At 64.3% G+C, this 11,680-nt stretch overlaps 3 protein-coding genes across 4 annotated transcripts in view; 1 reads left to right on the plus strand and 2 right to left on the minus strand.

Annotated features, from left to right (window-relative positions):
• Positions 1 to 11,680, minus strand: part of DAP3 (death associated protein 3) — a 173,903-nt gene that overhangs the window by 94,856 nt on the left and 67,367 nt on the right. The window lies entirely within an intron of this gene.
• DCST2 (DC-STAMP domain containing 2) lies at positions 892 to 11,664 on the minus strand. 2 transcript variants are annotated; one of them, XM_068414714.1, is made up of 15 exons: positions 11,369 to 11,664; positions 5,235 to 5,405; positions 5,001 to 5,102; positions 4,695 to 4,889; positions 4,523 to 4,588; positions 4,215 to 4,428; positions 3,969 to 4,126; positions 3,722 to 3,886; positions 3,388 to 3,555; positions 3,194 to 3,294; positions 2,985 to 3,115; positions 2,698 to 2,813; positions 2,527 to 2,620; positions 1,390 to 1,629; positions 892 to 1,301 (listed from the first exon to the last, which is right to left on the minus strand). In XM_068414714.1, exons 2-15 carry the CDS (start codon positions 5,392 to 5,394, stop codon positions 1,202 to 1,204), a joined length of 2,010 nt encoding a protein of 669 aa, XP_068270815.1. In that variant the 5' UTR covers positions 5,395 to 5,405; positions 11,369 to 11,664; the 3' UTR covers positions 892 to 1,201. The 2 variants fall into 2 exon arrangements, with proteins under 2 accessions (XP_068270815.1, XP_068270816.1); XM_068414715.1 differs by lacking the exon at positions 11,369 to 11,664 and having other exon boundaries at positions 5,235 to 5,481.
• Positions 6,130 to 10,984, plus strand: DCST1 (DC-STAMP domain containing 1). The gene is made up of 16 exons (XM_068415115.1): positions 6,130 to 6,196; positions 6,287 to 6,412; positions 6,489 to 6,563; positions 6,664 to 6,792; positions 6,878 to 7,017; positions 7,107 to 7,284; positions 7,394 to 7,537; positions 7,693 to 7,814; positions 7,891 to 8,048; positions 8,224 to 8,323; positions 8,424 to 8,519; positions 8,600 to 8,726; positions 8,829 to 8,945; positions 9,829 to 9,971; positions 10,084 to 10,197; positions 10,292 to 10,984. The coding sequence occupies exons 1-16, from the start codon at positions 6,130 to 6,132 to the stop codon at positions 10,535 to 10,537; spliced, it is 2,082 nt and encodes a 693-aa protein (XP_068271216.1). The 3' UTR covers positions 10,538 to 10,984.

The following is an 11,680-nucleotide window of genomic DNA, read 5'->3' on the forward strand; positions in this document are numbered from 1 at the left end:
ACAGAGCCCCACAGCCACGCTCGGCGTTAGGCAGGGCCACGGCTCCCGGTCCTCCCGTTCTCTCTGGAGCTGGCGGGTGGGAGCAGGGGAGGGCGGAGGGACATTTTGGGGCAAAGCCCAGCATTTTGCACTGCGAGATGGTTTTCAAATGCCACCTGGAGCTGCAGCTCCTGAAAGGCAGGCGAGGGCCGATGGGTCTGGCCCAGCAGGCCTGGAGCTGCGAATGCCGTCGCCAGAGACAAAACTGCCTGGCTGCCATGTCAGGAGGCCAGGAGGCTGCAGGGCCTGCCATGCCTGCAGGGCCAGGAGGAGCCAGGAGGGTGTTTGCTGATCCCCTGGATCGGCTGCTCAAACAAGGGGACCAAGGGCTGCGGGAGCTTGGGGGGCTCTGGGGGGTGGGCAGCCTTTGGCTCTGGGCTCTCGGGGTGTACCTGAGCTTGGCCCCGTGGGCGGGGGGCCCTGGGCTCTGGCCTCGGACACGGCACAGCTGCCCATAACCCTGCTCCCCTTTGTCTCCTGTTCCCAGGGGGGCAGCGGGGCCCAGTCTGCCCTCGCCAAATCCCCCGCAGCCACCTCTGCTGGGCCCCCGTGGGATGGACCCAGCACCCCCACAGCCGGGCGGGTCTGGGGTCCCTGGCCGAGCCCCCCCAGCCCAGTTGCCGGGCTCAGCCCAGCCCCGGGGCCCTGGGGGACACCCTCAGGCACAGGGACACGGTCAGGACAGCTGGCGTGAAAAAAGGGATTTTTGTCTTTTTAAAATTATTTTTACATTAATAAAAACCTTTCGACCTGTTTTTCCCTGGTGGTTCTATTTTCTTTTACTTTTTTTTTTCTTTGTTCATTTGTTTTTGAAGCAGGATTGATTTGAAAACTAAAAAAAAAAAACCCCAGCTCCCCCCTCCCCGGGGAAGGGCCGTGATGCTGGTTCTTCCAGCCTTGGTAGCAACGGTGCCAGGGGACCCTGGCGGCATCCCTGGGGTTGGGGTCTGTGTGTCGGAGGACACTGGCTGGCGTCCCAGTTTGGTAGCATCAGTGACAGGGGACTCTGGCTGGTCTTTAAGGTCCCTTCCAACACAAACCAGTCTGTGATTCTGTGATTTACCAACCCCTTCCGGCAGCTCCCAGCTTCCCCCAGCGCTGCTTGGGCTCCAGCCACATCCCCGGAGCCATGTCCTCGCCGCCATGTGCCACTGTCCTGCTGTCACTGGGCCCTGGTCTCTCTGCTGGGTGGCTGCAGGGTCACCACCTCCTCCAGCTCGCTGTCGCTGCTCTCGAGCTGCTCCTGGTAGCTGAAATCCAGGCTGAGGGGCACAAGGGGGAAAGCGGTGTTGGGAACCGGCACCCCCAGTGCCGAGGGGTGCCGGCGACATCGCCAACCCCATTGCCTACCTGGAGAGCGAGCTGTCCTCGTCATCCATCCCGCTGCTGCCCCCATCACTCGCCCCGCTCGCCTCTTCCTTCAGCTGAGCTCGCAGCCGGTTCACCAACTCGGGGGGCAACCTCCGGCCGCCCCCCTGGCCCTTCACTACCTCCCGGATACGTTGCCGCAACAACCGTCCTCGCTCCTGTCCCCGTAGCGTCCGCATGGCGCCCAACCACAGCTCCACTGTCTCCTCGTCGCTGGAATCCCTGTAGGGATGTAGGGGCAGGGAGGGGGTGGGTTAGAATCACATATCACAGAATGGTTTTGGTTGGGAAGGACCTTTAAGATCATCGAGTCCAACCGTTAACCCAGCTCTGCCAAGGCCACCACTAACCCATGGCCCTCAGCACCACATCTACATGGCTTTTAAATCCCCCCAGGGATGGGGACTCCACCACTGCCCTGGGCAGCCTGTGCCAGTGCTTGACAACCCTTTCAGGGAAGAAATTGTTCCTGATCTCCAACCTAAACCTCCCCTGGGGCAACTTGGGGCTGTTTCCTCTCATCATATCACTTGGGAAAACAGCCTGACCCCCACCTCCCCACACCCTCCTTTCAGGTAGTTGTAGAGAGCGAGAAGGTCTCCCCTCAGCCTCCTTTTCTCCAGGCTAAACCCCGCCAGGTCCCTCAGCCGCTCCCCATCACACTTGTGCTCCAGACCCTTCCCCAGCCCCGTTGCCCTTCTCTGGACTCGCTCCAGCACCTCAAGGTCTTTCTTGTTGTGAGGGGCCCAAAACTGACGCCAGGATTCGAGGTGCGGCCTCACCAGTGCCGAGTCCAGGGGGACGATCCCTGCCCTAGTCCTGCTGGCCACACTAGTGCTGACACGAGCCAGGATGCTGGTGGCCTTCTTGACCACCTGGGCACACTGCTGGCTCATATCCAGCCACCATCGACCAACACCCCCAGGCCCTTTTCCTGCCACTCTTCCCCCAGCCTGTAGCGGTGCGTGGGGTTGTTGTGCCCCAAGTGCAGGACCCGACACTTGGCCTTGTTGACCCTCACACAGTGGCCTCGGCCCATCGATCCAACCTGAGGGGGGGGTGTTGCACACTCCCAAACCCGCTGCATCCTCCCTGGCCTCCCGGCACCCCCCTACTCACATTTCCTGATCCCCGATGTCCCAGTAAATCAAGGGACTCATGCAAACGGAGCAAATGTTGTTCAGGGTTTGGTAGCACTCGTTGCAATAGAGCCCTGGGGAAAACAAGGCTGTGAGGGGGGCGGAGATTTTGGGGGAGGGGGTGTATCCCAAATAAAGGAGGAGTTTCTACCTTTGCAATCGGGCGTGAGGCACGCGGTGAAATCCGGCTGCTCTGCCATCCCACAAGCCAGGCACCGTTTACGTCGGATGCCCAAGAGGCGAGTTATCTTGCCAAAGAGAGGGAACCTGCAAGGAGATGGTGCTCCATGGGGCAATGCCATCCCCGGGGGGTCCACAGCAAGGGGGACCTATGCCGCAGAGCCCCCAGGGATGGCATTGCCATTTGGTGATGCCCAGCAAGGCGCTTACGGCATCGGGATAACTCCAACGCCATGGATGCATCTCAAAGGAGCTTACTTGGAGGTGAGGTAGAGGAGGAGATCGCCTTGCCTGGCGTCGGCTGTGCTCCGCGTGGCAGCTTGGCTCAGGGCTTGTGCCAGCCCCGCTCGCCGCGCCAGGATGGTGCTGTGGAGGAAGGTGATGCGCTCCTGGCGCGGTGGGGACGGGGGTGAGGGTGGGCGGTTGTTGAGGGGGTGCGGGGAGATGGTTTTGGGGGGGGGTCTTACCAGCTCGCGGTTCGGGTAGTAGGTGGCACATACCAACCGGCGCAGGCGTGCCACGTGGCCACCGAAGACGGCGATGAAGAGGCAGGTGCCATAGAGGATACCTGGCAGGAACAGGACAAGTCACATAAGGGCGAAACCCCCCCCCGTACCCCCACCCCAGCCAGCACGCTGAGGGTGCAGCACCCCGTGCTCACCCATGGTGATGTAGATGCCATAGTCGGGCTCCACGGGCTGGAGGAGGCAGCGCTGGGAGAGCACCGAGATGTTGCCCTGTTGCAGCACATCGAAGGCAGACACCATATCCCGGTAGATCTCGCTGGCGTAGCCCGTCCCGGTAACGCTGATGCCCGTCACCGCCGGCGCTGCGGGGCGAGTGGCTCAGTCCCAGGGAACAGGGCACCCACCACCCCAAAGCCCCCAACACCCAAGGGTGCTGCCCTGGCACAGTGGGCAGTGGGTGCTGCCCCAGCACAGTGGGTGCTGCCCCGGCACTGTGGTTGCTGCCCCGGCACGGTGGGTGCAACTCACCCCTGGCGACGATCTCCCCTCGCAGCTGATTCTGGATCAGGTCAAGCAGCCAGAAGAGGCTGTAGTCGGCCAGGATGATGCTGAGCCCCAGCAGCACGTGGCGTAGGACCCCCACCAGCTGCAGCCCGTACCGGCGCCGCTCGGGCCGTGACAGCCACAGCACGCCTGGGCCAGCACAAGAGTACTATGAGGCCGTGCCGTGCCGGGACCCCTCGGCTCCCCGGATGTCCCCCGGCGCGGGGCTGACCTGGGTGGATGTAGCGGTAACCCTCCCAGAACGTCAGGGGCAGCACGGTGGGTTTGCCCATCTCCGCCCGCCGCAGGTCCAGCTCCACGAAACGCCGCGTGATGTAAATGTTGTCGAAGGTGTCGTCCTTTAGGTACCGGTGACGGTACCGCAGCGCCCTTGGGGACACAGCAGGGGATGCTGGGCATCAGCTCGCTGGGTTCCCGTCCCCATGGAGGGGTCGGAGCGGGACCCCAACCCACTTACTGGATGTAAATGTAGATGATGGCGAAGAAGGAGATGTGGGTGAAGAGCCCCAGGAAGTGGCGGGTGGGGTTCATGTGCAGGCGCACGCCCTCCATGATGTCCAGGGCCACCTCCCCGAGGCTCTTGCTGGCGTTGAGGCTGACGTCGAAGCGGTGAACGGCCGAGATGTTGAACTCGAATTCCTGGCGGACGCGATCCAGAGAGTTCTCGAGAGCTGCGGAGGGGGGTGACAAGGGGCCGCACGATGCTGGGGTCAGGGCAGAAGGGGGGGCAGGGAGGGACCACCTCCATGGCACCAGGATACTCACGGGCTACGACTCTCCTTCTGAGGAAGGACTGGATGTACTCTGGGACGATGCAGAAGACGAGGGCATCTGCAGAGAAGGGGGATCTCTGCCAGGGTGGGGTCCCTGCGGTGGGCAGGGGTCCACCCCGCCACTTCCCCCCGTCCCCGCTGCAGAGGGGCAGGGACCCACGTACAGCTCGCCAGCCCGCAGAGGGGCTTGAAGGCGGTGATGATGTAGCAGAGGAAGTAGAGGAAGGGGATGGTGCGCTCGCACTTGTCCTTGGCCTGGTCGAAGAGGCGCACGCAGCGGCGGTACGGCGTCCCCAGCTCCTGGTTGCAGACCCGGCCGATGTTGGCCAACCACTCCCAGACGGTGCGCAGGGCTCGGGCTGTGGGCAGGGAGGTGGCGTTGGGGGCACAGGCAGAGGGTGATGGGGACAGGGACAGAGTGGGATGGGGGTGCTGGAGGCGGGGAGACCCTCGGGGATCCTCTCTCTCACCGACGTAGCTCACGGAGTCCATGACGGAGCGGAAGAACTTGTGGACGTGGTCGCCCAGCACCTTGGCTTTCTGGGAGATGTCCTTGATCTTGGCCAGCATGTCTGCGGAGAGAGGGACCCCTGAGCGTCCCCCGAGGGGCCATGGCAGCCTGGGGCCGGCCAGCGCCGCTGGGGCTTCCCCAGGGAGGGACCCTCCCCATCCCACCGCATCCCCCCGCTCCCCCCCCGTCTCACCCAGCAGCGGCTCCTTGGCGCGGTGCAGCCTCTCGGCCGTTTGGTTGAGCGCGAGCTCGGCGCCGCACGACAGCGACTCGGCGGTGCGGGAGAAGTTGTGCAGGATGTTGGTGCAGGGACCCTGCACGGCCATGCCCAGCGCCAGCAGCAGCATCAGCATCTTCCCCTCCCCTGCGGAGACAGTGGGGTCCTGGGGCTCAGCGAGGACTCAGCACCCTCCCCAGGTGCTGGTGGTGGGACTGGAGGCTCCTTACTGGTGAATAAGTGGGGCAGCGACAGCAGCACGGTGAAGCGCATATTGCTGGAGAAGGCCATGCCCAGCCCCAGCCCTGCGCCCAGGCTGATGGTGGTGACCAGGCAGAACAAGATGTTGTGCCCCTGCACCAGCAGCGACAGGCCACCATATGTGCTGGCCAGGGTCATGCCCAGCATGAAGCCGCCGGCGCTACGGGCCAGTTCCCGCGCCTTGCTCGCCTTCTCTGGCCGGCGCTTCTGCCGGCTCCACTTTCCATGGGACTGCAGTGTCGGGTTCTTCCCCTGGCCGCTCAGCCCCTGCTGGGCTTTGCCCTGCTGTGAGACCAGCCCCATGTTGGGCTCTCCCAGGTTCCTGGTGCTCTCTCAGGGCCCGGACACGGGGATGTGGCAGGTGGAATGAGCTCACAATGCGCCGGTTCCAGGGGAGCGTCCCACCGGAGTGGTTTCCAGGGGATCACTGTGTCATTGTGGGTGCCAGGGAAACATCCCACTGTGGTGGGTCCCAGGGAAGCATCCCACCGTGGTGGGTTCCAAGGGATTATCCTGCCATTGTGGGTTCCAAGGGATCATCCCACCGTTGTGTGTTCGAGGGGACCATCCCGCTGTCACCAGGAGGAGATACAGAGCCATGGGGTCAGTGATGGCCCGCAGGCGCAAGCACTCCAATGGGACAGAGGCACAAAGGAGGCAGAAACCACCCAACACCAGTGAGATTCCCCTCCCAGCCCGCCCCCCCAGCCAGGGCTGCCCGTGGGGCAGTGGCAGAGGGCAGGGCTGACCCTTCCCTCCCCACCCAGCCCTCAAGCAAGTGGTGGGCTTGCTGCTGCCTGCCGCGTGTAGTCGGTTCCTCTGGAGCCAGCCGGACCAGTACCGCTGCAGTAAGTTCCTCCTGGGAGCCGGCGTTGGGATCCTCCTCGGTCTCGGTGAGTGGACCCTGGTGCCAGGCACGGTGGGGGGGTTGGTGGCATCGGGGGTTCAGACACATTTTGGGTGTTTCAGCGCTCTGCCATCTCCTCATCGTCCCCATGAACATCACGGAGACGCACAAGGTGCAGGTCACCTGCTGGGTGTCAGGTGAGGATGGGGCCGGGAGGGGCCGGGGGTGATGGGGGTCATCGGGACCCCTGGGGGGGGTCTCTGTGGGACCGTGGGGACAGCTTTCCACTCCCTGCAGGGGTGACTGCCTTGGGCTGGGCCACGTCCCCCCACTTTCGCTGTGCCACCATGCTCTTGGCCCCCAAATTCCTGGGCAAGGAGGGTCGCGTCTACGTCCTCTCTATCGTCCTCGCCTCCATCTACTCGGGTAAAGTCCCCCCGCATCCCCGTCCCCTCCCCGATGGGGAGTCCTGAGGGCTGGCAGGGTCTGAGCCACCCCGTGCCGGTCCCAGGGCCCGTGACCAACACCTGGCACAACCTGGAGGAGGTGACGCGCTCGCTGGGCTGCGTGGCCCAGCTGCAGGTCAACCACAGCCGCGAGCTCTGGAGGGTGTCGATGGCCCCCATGCGCCGGGTGATGGAGGACATGGCGGTGAGGCGAGGGGCCGGGGTGGGCAGTGGGGGGGTCTGGGGAGGGGGGGAGCGGGGCTGAGCCTCTGTGTGTGTGTCTGACCCCGGCAGCGGGGCGGGGACACGCTGAGAGAGGAGATGCAGAACATCTCGCGCGCCTTCGTGGAGCTGAACGATCAGGTGGCCAGCGAGGAGGGGTACAACCTACGGGAACGCCGGAGCGTGGAGCCCCAGAAGCACCTCAGCACCCAGGAGAAGTACGAGATGAAGACCAGGCTGCGCTGTGACTGTGAGTGGGGTGGGGAACGGGGCTGCCATTGCAGGACAGCCCAGGTGGTGTCTGGGCCGGGGGTCTGGGGGGGGTACATGGGCAGCTGAGGGGTCCTGCTCCCCCCCAGACGTGATCCAGCTGGGCATGAAGCGCTGCCGGGACTGGTTCGACGCCAAGCACAAACTTTGCATGCAGAAGGTGTACGTGCCGATCATCAACCACCTCCTGTGCATTCCCATGAAGTTCAAGTTCCTCTGCAACATTGTCAAGGGTGGGTGATGTGTGGGACCCCCACCCCGTCATCCCTCGGTGGGGTGGCTCCAGCTCTGTTCCCCGCAGCCCCTGGGACAGCAGCCACAGCCTGTGCCGGGGCGATGCCCAGGGTCCTGGCTCTGTCCCGGCACCGTCCCCGCTCTGTCCCCGCAGTGATGAAGACCTGGTGCAGGGACAGGATCCCCGTGGACAGCAACTTCGGGCAGATGTACGACAAGGTGAACGACTCCGTTGGCAGCCTCAGCCAGGAGTTCAGCGCCAGCGTTGTGGTCCAGGTGGGTGCCTGTCCCCTCCGCCCGGGACCAGGGTGAGGGCCGCATCCTGCCCGGTCCCACGGCCTCTCCACCCTAGGAGGAGCACCAAGAGATGCTGGTGGGCATCGACATGCCGGTGGAGCAGGTGATGGAGGAGGTGACCTCCCACCTGCGGCAGCACAGCGCCCGCCTGGACCGGGCCTTCACCTTCTTCCGCCTGCTGCTCTCCTTCACCTTCATCCTCGTCTTCATCTCGTGAGTCCTGGAGGTGTGTGGGGGGGTGGTTGGGGGGGGCACCGCTGTGCCAGCTGCAGCGCACGGAGGGGTGGGGGCCTCCCCCAGGAGGTCTAGGGGGCACAAAGACAATGGGGGGGTCCTGGGGGGGTGCAGCCGGTCCCTTGTTCCCCCCTGGACCCCCGCATCTCCCCAGGGCGTTCTCCTACACCAAGAGCTACTGCCGGGACATCCGCTTTGACAACCTCTACATCACCACCTACTTCCGCCAGATCGATGCTCGACGCAGAAAGCAGGTGGGGGGGGGGGAGCGAGAAGGGGCGGAGGGTGGGACCCCCACCCCTACTGGGTGTCCTGGGGGGCCTACGCTGAGCCACCCCACTCCCCGTCCCCCAGCACAAGCGGACGCTGCTGCCCCTGTGCCGCGCTGAGCTCTCGGACGTCATCTTCCCGTTCCGCTTGACCGTGCAGCCACAGGAGATGCAGAACATGGTGAGGGGCTGCCAGGGGGCTGGGGGGGGGCACAGGCACTGGGGGGGGCGACAGGCTGTGTCAGACTCCGCTCCCCGCAGGTGGTGGAGCTGCTGGGGTGCATCCCGCCGCTGCTCTTCCTCCTCCTCGCCTGCGGCCTGGACCGCACGCTCTCCACCATGCTCAGCATCATCCAGCAGCACTCCTTCGTGCAGTACTCCTTCCACAGTGAGCACTCCCAGCCCCACGGCACCAAGGCGGGGGGCAGCCCCCAGCCCCACGGCCCCAAGGGTGGCCCCCCAACACCCTTCATGTGCTCCCATCCCACAGGCAGCCACCACTTGGCCGTGCACGTGTCGGGCAATTCCCTGATGGCTCGGCTCCTGCGAAGCACCATCGGAGCCCTCAACACCTCCTCAGACACCCAAACGCAGACGTCCAACTTTGGTGAGCTCCCCCACAGGGGATGGGACCCCCCCCAGCTCCTGGCCGCCCCTGCCCCAGGGGGACTTAGAATCACAGAATCACAGACTGGTTTGGGTTGGGAGGGACCTTAAAGCCCACCCAGTTCCCACCCCACTGCCACGGGCAGGGACACCTTCCACCAGCCCAGGTTGCTCCAAGCCCCATCCAACCTGGCCTTGGAACACTGCCAGGGAGGGGGCAGCCACAGCTTCTCTGGGCAACCTGGGCCACGGTCTCACCACCCTCACAGCAAAGAATTTCTTCCTCAGATCTCATCTCAATCTCCCCTCTTTCAGTTTAAAACCGTTCCCCCTCGTCCTGTCACTCCATGCCCTTGGCAAAAGTCCAGTTCTGGGCCCCTCAGTTCAAGAAAGGCCAGGAGCTACTGAAGAGAGTCCAGCAGAGGGGTACGGAGATGGTCAGAGGGCTGGAGCATCTCTGCTACGAGGAGAGGCTGAGGGAGCTGGGGCTGTTCAGCTGGAGAAGAGCAGACTGAGCTGGGATCTTCTCAATGCTCACAAATACCTTCGGGGCGGGTGTCAAGGGGATGGGGCCAGACTCTTCTCAGTGGTGCCCAGCGCCAGGACAAGGGGCAACGGGCACAGACTGAAACACGGGAAGTTCCATGTGAATGTGAGGAAAAACTTGTGTGCTGTGAGGGTGCCAGAGCCCGGGCACAGGCTGCCCAGGGAGGGGGGAGTCTCCTTCTCTGGAGATATTCAAACCCGCCTGGCCTGACCCTGTGCGACGTGCTCTGGGTGACCCTGCTTGGGCAGGGGGTGGGCTGGGGGATCCCCAGAGGTCCCTTCCCACCCCAGCCGTTCTGGGGTGGTTCGGTGACCCAGCGGTGCCGTTCTGTCCCCAGCCTGCCTGCCGCGGCCCCGCGCCATGAGGTCGGAGCAGTACGTGGACACCTGCGTGCCCCTGGTTGTGCTGGCGCTGCTCTGCCTGGCCCAGGTCTACACGTACCGCCTGCGCCGCGCCATCGCCGCCTTCTACTTCCCCAAGGTGAGTGGTGGCGTCAGCCGAAAGCCCGGCACAGCCCGGCTGGGCTCCCGGGGGCGGGTTTGGGGGGGTGGTCAGTGGCTTTGGTCACCCCTCACGGTCTTTGCCGGCGCAGCGGGAGAAGAGCCGCGTGCTTTACTTCTACAACAGGCTGCTGCGGCAGCGGCAGCACTTCGTGCGCCGGCAGCAGAAGCGCATTGCCCGGCAGGCGCTGCAGCACCCGGGACTGGTGAGAGCGGGGACGGGGACGTGGGGCCGGGACCCCGCTGGGCTGCCGGGGTGGGGGGGTCACCGTCATCTTCACGACCCCAACCCCACCGCAGGTGGCGTCGCTGCTGGAGTCTTGCTGCCAGCGCTGTCCGCGCCTGCGCCGCTGGATGCGCCGGAGCTGCGTGGTGTGCGGGGTGCCCGAGACCCCTCAGGATCAGCTCTGCCCCGAGCCCACCTGCGAGACCCGGTACTGCCGGGTGTGCTGGAGGGAGGTGGGCCGCACGTGCCTCATCTGTGCCCCCAGGGACTCCGGCATCTCCCAGGAGAGCAGCGAGGAGGACGGGGGATACGCGACGTAGAATCACAGACTGGTTTGGGTGGAAGGGACCTTAAAGACCACCCAGTCCCACCACCTGCCACGGGCAGGGACACCTTCCACCAGACCAGGTTGCTCCAAGCCCCATCCAACCTGGCCTTGAACACTGCCAGGGAGGGGGCAGCCACAGCTTCTCTGGGCAACCTGGGCCAGGGTCTCACCACCCTCACAGCAAAGAATTTCTTCCTCAGATCTCATCTCAATCTCCCCTCTTTCAGTTTAAAACCGTTCCCCCTCGTCCCATCACTCCATGCCCTTGGCAAAAGCCCCTCTCCTGCTTTCCTGTAGCCCCTTCAGGTGCTAGAAGGTCTCCCCGGAACCTTCTCCAGGCTGAACAGCCCCAGCTCTCAGCCTGTCCTCGTGGCAGAGGGGCTCCAGCATGAAGGCGTGAGGGCGCCCGGCAGTAAAGGTTGTGACCCCCCTCTGTGCATGGTGTGAATTGGGGGGGATCTGTGGGGTGCACCTGCAGGGGTGGGGGTCTGTGGGTGGGGGAAGCAGTGAAAGGGGGTGTAAGGGTGATGAAGATGGGGGTCTCCGGAGCATGGGATGGAGGAGGTGGGTGTCTCCACAGCACGGGATGGTGAAGGTGGGGGTCTCTGGTGCATGGGATGGTGAAGGTGGGGGGGGTGTGTCCACTGTGTGGGGTGAGGAAGGTGGGGGTCTCCAGTGTACAGGGTGATGAAGGCGGGGGTCTCCGCAGCATGGGATGGAGGAGGTGGGGGTCTCCGGTGTATGGGTTGATGAAGACAGGGGTCTCCAGAGGATGCTGAAGGTGGGCGTCACCCCCCACCAGCCCCCCTGGGTTCCCACCCACCTCCGGGAAGAGCAGGCGCAGATCCTCCAGCTCTTCACGGTCCCACTTGCTGGCTTGGAGCTGGGCCACCTTCTCCTTGAGGGCCGGGTGTCAAGGGGATGGGGCCAGACTCTCCTCAGTGGTGCCCAGCGCCAGGACAAGGGGCAACGGGCACAGACTGAAACACGGGAAGTTCCATGTGAAAATGAGGAAAAACTTCTTTGCTGTGAGGGTGGCAGAGCCCGGGCACAGGCTGCCCAGGGAGGGGGGGAGTCTCCTTCTCTGGAGATATTCAAACCCGCCTGGCCTGACCCTGTGCGACGTGCTCTGGGT

The sequence above is a fragment of the Nyctibius grandis genome, chromosome 17 (genome assembly GCF_013368605.1).
Source record: "Nyctibius grandis isolate bNycGra1 chromosome 17, bNycGra1.pri, whole genome shotgun sequence".
Lineage (NCBI taxonomy): Eukaryota > Metazoa > Chordata > Aves > Nyctibiiformes > Nyctibiidae > Nyctibius > Nyctibius grandis.

What these genes read in the sequence shown, in the direction of transcription:
- DCST2 (XM_068414714.1), bottom strand. Translation starts at nt 5,394, where the DNA reads ATGCTGATGCTGCTGCTGGCGCTGGGCATGGCCGTGCAGGGTCCCTGC. An exon ending in GGACTCCGTGAGCTACGTCG is followed by an intron (nt 4,890 to 5,000) that starts GTGAGAGAGAGG and finishes CCCTGCCCACAG; the next exon opens with CCCGAGCCCTGCGCACCGTC. An exon ending in CCTCACGCCCGATTGCAAAG is followed by an intron (nt 2,621 to 2,697) that starts GTAGAAACTCCT and finishes TGTTTTCCCCAG; the next exon opens with GGCTCTATTGCAACGAGTGC.
- DCST1 (XM_068415115.1), top strand. Translation starts at nt 6,130, where the DNA reads ATGGCCCGCAGGCGCAAGCACTCCAATGGGACAGAGGCACAAAGGAGG. An exon ending in TGGGATCCTCCTCGGTCTCG is followed by an intron (nt 6,413 to 6,488) that starts GTGAGTGGACCC and finishes TGGGTGTTTCAG; the next exon opens with CGCTCTGCCATCTCCTCATC. An exon ending in TTCATCCTCGTCTTCATCTC is followed by an intron (nt 8,049 to 8,223) that starts GTGAGTCCTGGA and finishes GCATCTCCCCAG; the next exon opens with GGCGTTCTCCTACACCAAGA.